The 12,732-nt window shown below is 40.4% G+C and overlaps 1 protein-coding gene across 4 annotated transcripts in view; it reads left to right on the forward strand.

The window, feature by feature from the left end:
* Window positions 1–12,732, forward strand: part of CAB39 (calcium binding protein 39) — a 68,297-nt gene that overhangs the window by 7,884 nt on the left and 47,681 nt on the right. The window contains exons 1-2 of one of the 4 annotated variants that reach the window (XM_073360029.1): window positions 8,297–8,468; window positions 8,810–8,970. The exons of 2 other annotated variants lie outside the window; for them this stretch is intronic. In XM_073360029.1, coding sequence (XP_073216130.1) covers window positions 8,467–8,468; window positions 8,810–8,970 — 163 coding nt within the window. In that variant the 5' untranslated portion in view covers window positions 8,297–8,466. Of the gene's footprint in view, window positions 1–2,618; window positions 2,874–8,296; window positions 8,469–8,809; window positions 8,971–12,732 lie in introns of those variants that run through there. One more of the 4 variants, XM_073360032.1, reaches the window with a different exon arrangement.

The following is a 12,732-nucleotide window of genomic DNA, read 5'->3' on the forward strand; positions in this document are numbered from 1 at the left end:
CCAGTCCTAAACTTTTCTTGAGCAAAGCTTGGTAATAATTCAGAATTGTTTATGGGGAACTATAGGTAATATCCATAGGGGATATGATCAAGACTAACACATTTCGTTCTTGACACACATAGATGCATTAAAAGAATATTAGGGATGCCAAGGCAAGCACTCAGAAGTTAGCAAATGGCAGAAGTGGTGTTGCCTGTACAGTCTTAATTCAAACCCCCATGTGCTTATTCAGCCTGAAACAGTCTCTAGTGAAAACAAAGTCTTACAGCTAACCTTCACTATAATGTAATAAAACTTGGTTTCCAGTGTTGAAAATTGCCGATCCAATAATTGCAATAGCAGATTTCAAATGACGTGATAGAACAGAAGACGTTTGGAGATGCAGCTAACAAAAATGCTGCTAGTTTTTCATGTTGATCTGTCTGGAACGTTGGAGCTGATCAAAATACCTTTCTGTGGTAGGGTGGTTGCTGGAAATGAAGGCTGAGATTAATATTTTAGATTGAAGGTTTATAGATTAGGTAGTGGATGTAACTTTCTGGTTCTGTCAATTCTCCTCAGTTTTGCGAGCGTTCAAATAAGGTGTAAGATTCCTCTAAACTTGCACTTTCATGTGGCATTCCACACGTGCTGCCTCGCCTTAGCAAGAGCGTCATGCAAAATCCTCATTAGTGCAATATTGTCTCTGCTCTTACCCAAGCTTATTTTTAGAGGCAGAAACAGAATGAAATTTACAGTCAAACAAGAAATTGATGGACCAAACTGAAATTAAAGCTCCATGCTTCTGTTTCCTGATGATTTTTAAATGCGTAGACACCTTTCTAAATGTATAGGCAATACGTGTCTGTCTTACATTTAGTCCTAACTATTTAAATAACTTGACCTATCACACAATTATCTGCAGGTTCCATTCTAAACAAGATATGTTTAATAAAACTAATGGCTACCATTGTATTTAACTATCTTCCTTTTCATGAGTTACCTTTTCCTCAAATTACAGTGGAAACTGTCAGTCAGATATGGAATTTTTTATAACTGTAGGAAGAATAAACTATTAATTGCATACTACGTAAGTATTTGCATAGATACAATTCCATCATGAAATCTGTAAGAAGAATGGAATAAGGCTTGTGAAATTCTTTAAAAATGGGTTTTGAGAAGAGATTTCTAGAATGTATTTTGAGGCATACTGTGCAAATTGTCAGATGAAAGCTCTTTTAGTGACTTGAGAGAACTGAGGTAAGCCTTCAGGGACAGAGATGGTGGCGAGTGAAGAATGATAGCGATTGTTGGACTCAAGATCCTAAATTTGTACCTTTCAAACACAGGACTGATCTATCGCTCCTACTGACCTAAAACTTGAAGTACCTTCTTAAAAATATGATAGAACTTTGTAAACAGCTGTTGCTCTAAAAATTATTCAGATTTATAATCTCTTAGAAAAGCACTACATTGAAACATCAATATCCACTATTGTGGAGTTGTGGTAAGAGCTGCCCAGGGAGCCCGGGCTGCTATGAGGAGTCCTGGAGCCTCCACCTGCCCAGTGCAGGGTGCCCTGGGAGTGGCAGGAACATGGACTGAGGGCTGCTGTCCAGCACCACGCCCCCTGCCCAGGGCAGTTGGAGGGTCCAGGGCTCTGGACAGCGGCCTGGGCTCGCTGGGCAGCTCTTGTAACAGCCTAGGATGACCATATGTCCCGTTTTTAAGCCCTTCCCTGGATGTCCCAACTTTTTTGGCAAACCGGGAATTTATACCATTTGCTCTTGCCAATGGATCATCAGTTGGCAAGAGCTAACAGGACTAAAGGCCAGTTTTGCCAAAAAGGGGCTTGGAAGGGCAAGTGGTGGGGCTTGGGCCAGCCCTGCCCCATGCAGCGCAGGAGCAGGGTGGGAGGACCCTGGGGGAAGAGGAGCAGCCAGGGTGGCAGGCCTCGGGGACAGAGTTCCAGCACTCCTGCAAGGGCCCCCAAATTGGCCACGGTCCCTGTCTGTTAATCTGCCACTGCTAACTTCTTGTCTCTGATGCAGGTCATATCTACACTGCGAACTTGCCAGCATGCCTATGTCAGTCAGGCACATGATAGATGTGATTTGTTACTGAGATAGCTGTGCCGGCAAAAGCTCTTAGTAGTTGCCATTATACTGGTAAAGTGCAGTTACTGGTGTAGCTATACCAGCAGAGCGCTCCACTAGTGGCATAGTACTGACTTGGCCATAGAGAGGGAAGCTGAACACCTCTTACCATACTGTAGATTGTGGTATTGTTGAAGCATCCATGGCTGTGGCTCCAAGAAAGCTCCTTGCTCCAGGGGACTGACAAGCTTTCTAAAAAGGCACTGGTGATAGTTCTCGTGTCAGTAAAAGCAATATAATCTCCTTACTCCCCCAAACAAAGCCAATGCTAATGCAAAAAAAGTTAACTAATTACATTGCACATATGTAATACTCTCTACTTCTTTTCCTTTTTGAATGTTGATGTTAAATAAATCATCTCGTTAGAGGGAGACCATTAGGCTTTAAAAAATGAGTTAATAGTTTTTCTATACCTGTCCCAGTCCCCCAACTTTTGTTGTTTCACATCATTTTCCTGCTTTAATATTTTTCTCTTCTGTGTAGCTGAGTAAAAGCTCCATACAAAATGGGGAAAACTTTCTTAATACACAGTACTGACTGATGGGATTTACAAACCCCCATGCTGAGGCTGAGGCAGGGGAAGGGCTGGAGCAGTACTGGGCTTGGAAAGACTGCCTGTTGGATAATGCCAACTATGCACCGGTGGAGAAGATCCGTGTAAAGCGTGCTTCAACAGCTCCAGACAATGGAAGAAGGAGAGAGGGCATTCCCTGGAGGAGCACCATTCTGCAGCAACAGGTGAAGAAGCTTCTACCAAGGGGATCCAGCTATGAGTCCCATTCCCCTCCCCATATCCCAAGATGCTCTCCAAGAGGCAGGGAGAACCACAGGCAAGGGGCACAAGAGGGCTGCAGGCATTTGCCCTAGACTTGGAGTTTTGAAGTAAATACTTTGTCAGCTACAACCACATCCCAAACTGAGATGCAGTGTCTGGTAGGAAGTGGCCTGGGGAAGGAGAGCAAGCAAGCTGCTGCATTTTCAGGGCCCTGGGCTGGAACCTGGTAAAGAGAGATCATCAGGGTCCCCTTACCTGGCCCAGAACTATGACTCCTGACGCCCAGGAGAGTAGATCTAGGGGTTATCGGCAAAGAGAACATTCCAGCAGGACCTCATCTAGAAGACTGGGACACCCTGACCTGATAGAAAGACTGAAGTTGAAGGCCCAGACCTGTAGGCCTACTGACCAACCAAACGACCCCACTACACTGATCAAATGCATAAGTAACAAACTGAAAAAATAGAAGCTTTCTCTAAATCTTTTACTTCTAGTAGTGCTTTTACAAGTGCTATTTGTAAAAACTGCTAACTCTCTTTTAATGTTGTAACATTGAAAAAATTCTATTTTCCTAAGAGCTTCAACACAAAGGTAAAAGATTCCCCCCCTCCACCCCATTATGTTTAGTATACCTACCCAGAGAAGCCTGTGGGTGCAAACTCAATTTAAATGTTTGGGGGGGACGGACATTTAGTAGGCAGGATTCTGAATAATTTCTAATTCCTAAAGTAGGATGTAATTCATTCAGTGTCTCTTGCTTTTGTGATCATCCTTTGTGTGCTTCCCTTATTGATATAATGTGCAAGATGGGAGCTCAGATGTGTGTATTACACCTAGTTAGGAATACAGTTCCTTTTAAAAAAAATTAATTTGACTTCATTGTTAGACAAACATAGGCACTTCCTTCCCACCTGTGACCAAGCATCATTCATATTGTATTTGTATTTCTGTATTCAATTCTGCAGTTATTACATTTATCATATTTTGAGGCATACATTGTCATTAAAAAGGTGATAATTAAAGAATCATAACTGAGAAAATTACTTTTCAAAAGCTAAATTCTACCTTTTGATATACATGTTCAGCCCCCCCTCTCTTTTCAGTTAAGTCAACATACATGTACACTTGTATTGGATGGCAGGATTTGGCCTTAAAGTTTCTGTTTCTAAATCAGTATTTTGGCAGCACATGTCAAATTCTCTGGTTGTAATTATATATTCTTCAGTAATACTTACCTCTTGCTTGTATAAGAGACGTGTTTATCATGTCCGTTAGAAAAATGAATTGTCTGTTTAGTGAGATTTCAGTCTTTATTTGGGAAGATATAAAAATATCTAATAGTGGGCTTCCGAGCATGGATTTTATAGTATGTCAACCAACAAAAGGAGGATTATTTTTTCTGAGTCTTGTGTGTTTGGTCTTCTCTTGCTGTTGGGGAAGGGATGTGAGTTGAATAAACAATGGAGGCTATTGCAGTCAATTGGTTGGCATAGCCTCTCTAGAATGATTCTAGTCCAACTCTGTAGCTTGGTATTGGAAGGATCATCTAGCCCAGGGGTGGCCAAACTGTGGCTCATGAGCCACATGTGGCTCTTTTACCATTAAAGTGAAGCTCACAAGTCTCCTATGCTGCCCCCATTTCACCAAACTGGAGGGGGGAACTCTGGACCTCTGCCTTGCAGTAGGGTGGTGGGGTAGGGGCTTCTTCCCAGTGAGGAGGGAGGTCTAGGGGCTTCAGCTCGGCTCTCAAACTTCTGAAGATCATTGTATGTGGCTCGGAGGGCCAGTGAGTTTGGCCACCCCTGATGTAGTCTATTTTTATGGAGCAAGAGGTTGGGAGAAGATTGCAAGTTCAGATATAAGTCTACATTTCAGAATTAGTTCATTCTCCAGCTCTTTAATGAACATGGGGAAAGATTTTTGGTGAGAAATGTTGCATCTTTAATTGTCATATGGGTTATTTGTTACTTTCAAGAATATTTACAAGGATTAAATAATATTAGTATGTACAAAAAATGCTTCTACTATTTGACATGTCTGTTTACTCTGGTAGTTTCACTTTGGAACTGAATTACGCTAAGTCGAATTAAGGATACTTGAATTCTGAGTGATGGTGTTCACATAGGAGTTTAATGCAGCTTAACTAACTTATTTCAAATTCACACCTTTACTTAAGTCACTTTAATTTTCATCGATGTTCCCATATAGACAGGACCTAATAAAGCTGAGAAATTCTGCCTTTTTATCCAAACTGTAGAAATAGATACTATGTAATTCAGCTGAAGACAACTTTGAAGGAACTTTTTACTTAATATGAAGCCTGAAAATAAAAGGAATAAGTTACATTCAGGGGTTAGCTAGGAAGTTATAGATGGGTGAAGAGAGAGCTGATAAAAATACAGTGACTTTCACCTTTAATTAATTTAATTAATCCTGTAGTAATTCATTAACAAAAGTTTTTGACATGTAATAGCTAGCTGGATTGTGTGAAATGGATTGTTTCAGTTCGGTATCTAGCAGAAAGGTATTCAATTTGCAAAAACAACCATCACCATCTCTACCTATTTTGGCAATATCAGAAGTGTTGAAAACATAGAACATCTTATAGTTTCTTTTACACTAATTATGTCCAAAAGCACACTTCGACTTTATGACCTTGGCTGTAGGCTTCTACCACTGTCTCCAAATATAATTATTATAAGTCCTTCTAAATTTAAAATTTCTGCCATATAATTATTGTTGGAAATACAAACTAAAATTAAATAAATGCTTGGCAGAGAGTTATGATTTTTTGCTGACTTGCCTCCATATATAGAAGTACTTTTTTCAGCATTGGAAACAACATACAGTTCAACAGAAAAATAAATTGGACTTCATAAGCAATTTTAAAGTTTACCAAAGGCAGGTTTTTTGAGAGTACAGTATGTGTATAAATCTGATTTTTAGTACCAGTCAATCTGCCTCCTGGTGTTGTAGAAAATGTTACTATTGCATTGCTGTAGAATAGTGTAGTACAGCATATAAAAAAGTAAATACTTTAAAATGCCACAACTTTACAATTTATTATTATTATTATTGTTTTAAAAGCTGGTGTCTCAGGTAATTCTGCTTAAAGGATTTGAAGAAAGAAATGTGGCCCTAAGAAAACTAAGGGATTGGCAAGACAGAGTTGCTGAAGTCCTTTATGATGCCTGATGTGTGTATATATAAGTAATCAGTTGAAAGGCAATTTTTTTACATTATCTGTTGATGTCAGTCTTTCCTTCAAACTACCATTCTACATAGAATGGAATGTTCTTTAAGATACAAGGTGTGCAGTTATTTTGCAGTAAATACTTGGGTACGGTGAACTTTTTGGGAACTCTCGGGTGATCTGACATGAAGTTGGAGTTCTCAACTTTTGGTTTGTGACACTTCTTCTAAGATCCACTCTTTTGGTCTTTCCTGATTGTTTCTGTCTTCATCAGAGACAAAGCAGCATCTGTTACAGTGATGGTGGTTCATAGCAAGAAAGTCTGTTGGTCTCAGAAGAGAAAAGAGTGGTGTAAGGGTAGAACAGAGTTAAAATTACTGATGCGTATACAGCCCACCATAGTGTTCTCTACCTCTGCTATGCCCTTCCTGCTTCCATTTCACTTACCCTGAGAATTTACAATAGAATCAAATAATATTTTCTCTCCCCTTCCACCATAGACTTGTGAGATTCATTTCAGTTCTGACTTTGATGCTATTCACTATTCTAGAAGGTAAGATAATGTAACTTGTGAAACTCTCTCTTCTGAATCCCAGTGGAGGAACTGTAATCTTTCCTGAGCAGTGACATGTTGGTGACTAGGTGGTTGGTGTGGATCCACACTTCATTCAATATGGCAATTTAACAAACTCTGCCTACTAAATTGTAATACAACCATTTCTCAACTGGACTGGAGCTATAGTGCTCAGAGGAATATGAGAGGGAGCTTTCTCCAGTAAAAGACTCTTTGAGGAAGAGATTCAGTCTCCTGCAGATTTTGTCAGAAGAAAAGGAAATTTTTCTTTTGTGGTTTTAGTAGAATATCTGGCATTCCAGAAAATTTACACTAAAAGTTAGCTATCAGTCCATTTCAAGTCTTTGTAGTGGTCCCATCAGTGAATAATCTGAGTGACTTCCAGATTGATTGGCGTGACAAGGTCCATAGTGGACTTTGCTTTGTGAAGTCTTCAGTTTTTTTCCTGTCCCCGGTTACAGGAAGCTCTGCTTTGAGAAGGATATTTGTGGGGGGCAGATGGTGATTGATTAAGCTTTTTTTTTTTTTTTTTTTACCATGACCAGAACATTTACTACAAAAGGTAGATCTTGCAGAATGACCTTAAAGGTGGTCTAATTCTAGATTAGTCTATTATCTTCTGAAAGCTTGTTCCACAGCTGGATCCCCTTGCCCCAACATGTCTCATCTGGCCTATATGACCTGTATTGCCCCAGAGGAGCACAATTGTCTTGGCAGTTTAGAGCTGGCAATGTAGTTTCTTATGTACCTGGTACTTAATCCATTTATGACGGTCAGAGTTTGGCTGGCCTTTTAAGGGTAATTGGATTCAGCCACACATTTGATGAATTAGCTTTTGACCTCCTCCCCCCCATCCTGATAAGCTAGGTGATTTCTTTAAAAGGCCAGTGAGAGACAGGCAGAGAGCTGGAGCAAAGACAAGACCTTGTTGGGAAAAAGGGTGTTGAGACCAGTTGGAAACTAGTATAAAGCTCCTGCAAGGGACCCTGAGAAAGCAGGGGAACAGCAGAGGAGATTTTCTTACTGACCTCTCAGTCAGAGAGAGAGTTGGACAAGATGGGCAGATGCCCATGGAAGTATTCCAGCTAGGAGAGGCCTAGGAGCAGCTGCTTGAATTATTTTGAACTCTTGAAAGCCTTTTGTGAGTTTTTGAATTGAAGAGAGGAAACCAAGGCAGGGTACCCGGACCGAGGCAGGATACCCGGACCGAGGCAATTGGAACATGTTGCAATGACTTTCAAGAGAAGGATTTGACAGTGGAAGCAGACTGGGGGCCAGCTGAGGGACTAGAATATAGAGTACATTCTGTACAAGTTGGTGTTTTTGCATTGTTTTGTTTTCATATCACCTTTAGATACAGAAAATTGCAGTAATCTAGTCTGCAGGTGACAAATATATGGATCACGGGGTCCAGGTCCGAATAGGGGAAAAAAGAGCAAAGTTTCTTAGCAAAATGGAGGTGAAAGAAGGCATTGTTTTTGGTCATTGGCACTCTAGCTGGTAAGTAGGCTTGGCAGGATTTGAGTTTAATCAGTAACTGCCTGTAAACATAGATTTCAGCTGACACACTGAAATCTCCAGGAAAAAAAATCATTTGGTAATAGTTGTCCTTCCTGCAGGGATGAGGTGTCACTGGATCTGTAGAGAGCCCTTTCCAGCCCCACTGTCGCAGACCCCACTCTGTCACTCACCAGTGAGGGGTGCCAGAGATCTCTGCTTTGTCCCATGATGTCTGCAACCTTCTCTCACGTTTCACCTGCAGGGATTGGGCATCATTGGCCCTGCAGCTATGTAAGTAGCCCTCTGGAGCTTTGCTGTCATGGCCCCACTCTCTCTCTCTCTCTCTCTCTCTCTCTCTCTCACAATCATTAGCCAGAAGTGTGGGAGCCATCCCTGGGCAGGAACTGTTCAGCAGTGGGATGCCCCCAATCAGGGGTTCATCCTCCGTGTTGTCTTGGGTCCCTCAGCTGTACAGGGAGCCTCCCGCAGTCAACACTGCATCCATCCTAACCCAAACCCTACCCATCAAAATTGTTAAAAAAATAAAATCTTAAAAATAAAAATAGATTAAAATAATCTGAATTAGAAAAAAAAAATTGAATTCTTACCCTGCTAATTGTCTTGGGGTCTAGGCTCAGTGATGAGGCAAGCCAGGCACAGAGCTTTAATGGAAGAAGTGGGGTAGCCTCCTGGCTGGTTGTTTGGTGTGTGTTCTTCCATCTGACCAGTATCACTTCAGTCTTGTTTGGATTCAACTTGAAGCAGCTGCTTTTCATCCAGGAGCTGATTTCTTGTAAGTATATTAACTCTTTAATGGCATTAGTTACATCTTTGGAAAATGAGATACAGAACCAAGTGTCATAGGCATATTGTTGGCAGTGGCTCTTGTGAGTACATACTCTCTCATTAAGTGGGCTTGTGTAGATGCTGATGAATAGGGAGACATAAAGTTGTATCTTTTAGGACCTTATCTGTAAGAAGTCTCAGGGCAGAGGAACAGTTACCCCTTACCAGTGTCTGAGCTCTGCTGATCTGAGCAGAAAGTTGATCTTATGTCTTCTCACCTGTTGGAAATTTTCCTCCCGCCTCCTTCATCGTTCTTGCATCCTTTCTCTAGGATTGGCTGAGGAATTGGTATTTCTATTTGAGGAGGGCAAGCGAGATGGATAACTCCATTTTTTAATATAAAAATGGATCCGCTAGTAACTAGTTTATGGAATATGCGGGATACTATGTTTTTGGATCTAGGGCGTGAGGCAAAAATACAAGATTTGCAGAAAAGCAAAGCTGCTACCTGAGATATGTTGCCAACGGTAGATTCAACAAGTAATGCTTGTACAGCTGCTCCTAATTTTGGATAAGGAACTCTGCTTAAAAAACCCCAAAATTTAATTGACCAATTTGCCATTTCTGTTCTCTTCACTGAGCAAGGGCCACGACAAAGTAGATAGAAGGATTTCATGATATTAACAGGGCCATGACTCCAAGTCTGAAAATAGAAACTTGTACGTTAACTGCTGTCTCTTGCTTCCTACATTAATCAGTATATAACTTCCAATGAGACGTTTCTTTCAGAGGAAATATGTGGAAATATGTCATCCTTAAATTATGTACCTAGTTCAATCAGTTTGTGAGTTTCATTTTACAAGTGTCAACTACATCTTGGGTTGATGAGAACAAGTTAATTTCAGAATGGCTATTTTAATTTTTACATTGTTTTCACATGTCTGTCTATGCCACTGTAGCATAGACAATACCTTGGGACGAGGTTTTCTTGCAAAAGCAGAAAAGTAGTCAGAACAGGAGGCATTAAACTATGCTTTAACATATCAGCTGTAACATATCTGCTGTCTCAGCTGGTCTTAGTTCAGTGTTAGTCATGTAGTAGCAGCATCTTCAGCTCTCTAGTGTTAAGTTTTTTCATGACTGGTTTGCCACAGAGTTGTCTCACTTACATTGTTGACACTAAGCCCTGGTCTATACTACAAACTTATGTTGGTATAACTGTGTCGCTCAGGGGTGTGGAAAACCCACACCTCTGAGCATCAGTGTAGACAGCACTGTGTTGATGGGAGGGCTTCTCCTATCGACATAGCTACTACCTCTCAGGGAGGTGGAGTACCTAAGCCGACAGGAGAAGGTCTCCTGTTGGCGTAGGTAGCGTCTTCACTAAGTGCTACAGCGACATAGTTGCACTGTTGTAAGTGTAGAAAAGCCCTGTCATAAATATAAAGGGAAGGATAGGGAAGGGTAAACACCTTTAAAATCCCTCCTGGCCAGAGGAAAAACCCTTTCACCTGTAAAGGGTTAAGAAGCTAGGATAACCTCGCTGGCACCTGACCAAAATGACCAATGAGGAGACAAGATACTTTCAAAAGCTGGGGGGAGGGAGAAACAAAGCCTCTCTCTCTGTCTGTGTGATGCTTTTGCTGGGGACAGAACAGGAATGGAGTCTTAGAACTTAGTAGGTAATCTAGCTAGATATGCGTTAGATTCTGATTTCTTTAAATGGCTGAGAAAATAAGCTGTGCTGAATGGAATGTAGATTCCTGTTTTTGTGTCTTTTTGTAACTTAAGGTTTTGCCTAGAGGGATTCTCTATGTTTTGAATCTGATTACCCTGTAAGGTATTTACCATCCTGATTTTACAGAGGTGATTCTTTTTACTTTTTCTTCTATTAAAACTCTTCTTTTAAGAATCTGAATGCTTTTCCATTGTTCTTAAGATCCAAGGGTTTGGGGTCTGTGTTCACCTACGCAAACTGGTGAGGATTTTTATCAAACCTTCCCCAGGAAAGGGGATGTAAGGGTTGGGAGGATTTTGGGCGGAAAGACGTTTCCAAACAGGCTCTTTCCCAATTATATACTTGTTAGACGTTTGGTGGTGGCAGCGATAAAGTCCAAGGGCAAAAGGTAAAATAGTTTGTACCTTGGGGAAGTTTTAACCTAAGCTGGTAAAAGTAAGCTTAGGAGGTTTTCATGCAGGTCCCCACATCTGTATCCTAGAGTTCAGAGGGGGGAAGGAACCTTGACACCCTTATTATGCAATATTTTTTCTTTTAGACTGTTTTTATAGTTGCGAACTTGCAAAGACTAAGCACTCCAGAGTGTTGGTTTTCAGGCTTCATGCAGCCTCATGCCTTAATCTGGTTTGTCCCTTGAAATGACCCTACTTTCTCTCAAATACTAGTAATGATCCTGTCATTTTTCAGATGAGCTGTGCGGAGAACTATATTGCAATGAACTTAAGGAAATTTAGGTTGAATATTGGGAAAAATTCCTTTACTGTGAGAGCTACAGGCTGTCAAATAGTCTCCCTGAAGCACTGGTTCTCAACCTATTTACCATTGTTGGCCGCATATGCAGCTCTGTTTGTTTTGTGGGTTGCATCCCCACAATATATACTACCTGTATGGCCATGAGGATGTCACATGGGCTGCAGCTGTGTGCTGATATGGCTGTGCGTTGAGAACCCCTGCCCTGAAGGAAGTGGTGGACAACTAGAATGGACAAAGCACTAGAAAATACTATGTATAGAGTTTCTGGGTTTAGGATTTAATCAATAAACAACCACAAAGTCAGTTTTCACAGTTACATTTTTTTAAAATAAGTATTTTAGCTATTTTGAAATTTCCTTTTTTCAACTTTGGCTATGGTATTATGTCTCCATATTTGTTGTAAAATTAAATACACTTAAAGACAGGAACTGAAAATGTTCTGTTGCGTGTAGCTTTTCCTGTATTGGTGAAAGAGCAGTCTTTGAAATTAAAATTATATCTGAAGGAAAATGTTGATTGAAATGCTGTGGAATTCTCAAAAAGAAAATTAACCAATAATACGCATCTTGAAAATGTGCATAAAATAAACACACAATTCCAGAAAAAGAATAGCAAAAAATGGAACCCCTAACTGTAGGTAGATACCTGTATGCGGCAATGGAATGGGCTAAGTGGTCTAATACATTTTTTCCATTTCTAATGTCACTGATTTTGTGACTCCCATCTTAAGGGAATTGTGAAGGCTTCTAGGACTAGCCTTTGGTTACTGTAGCCAAAAGAAGCTGCTCTTACCTGGTTTATAAGCTCCCAAACATCATAAAAAACAGAACACATTTGAGGAAGGTTTTAGCCTTAATACTTTTTCTTAGATTGGGACCTTTGATTTTCAAAGCTTTCTCCTGATACAATCAGATACATTTTCTAAATAAACGATCTTCAAAGTTATAAATTGCCTGCAAAGGCTAATTTCCAGTTTCTTTTACTGTGACTTGCATTACAGTATTAAAGGTTTGAAGTAAACTTTTCAAATTGCACGATGTATTGTAGGTGTTGGTCATCTTTCATGTTAAGATTTTTGAATAGCCTGTTTGCTTTTCATATTTACAAGGGAATGGGTGAGGACTTTATGTGCCTGTCTGTGTACCATATGTAGTACAGCATAAAGGTTTTTGGGCAAATGAATGGGTGGAGTGACTTTAAACTGCATATCAGGAAGAGAAGCTAAGTCATAAATCTGTGATATTTTCCTTGAATATTTACAAAGATTTGGGATTTGGG

This window comes from Lepidochelys kempii, chromosome 9 (assembly GCF_965140265.1).
Source record: "Lepidochelys kempii isolate rLepKem1 chromosome 9, rLepKem1.hap2, whole genome shotgun sequence".
NCBI classification, from domain to species: Eukaryota; Metazoa; Chordata; order Testudines; family Cheloniidae; genus Lepidochelys; species Lepidochelys kempii.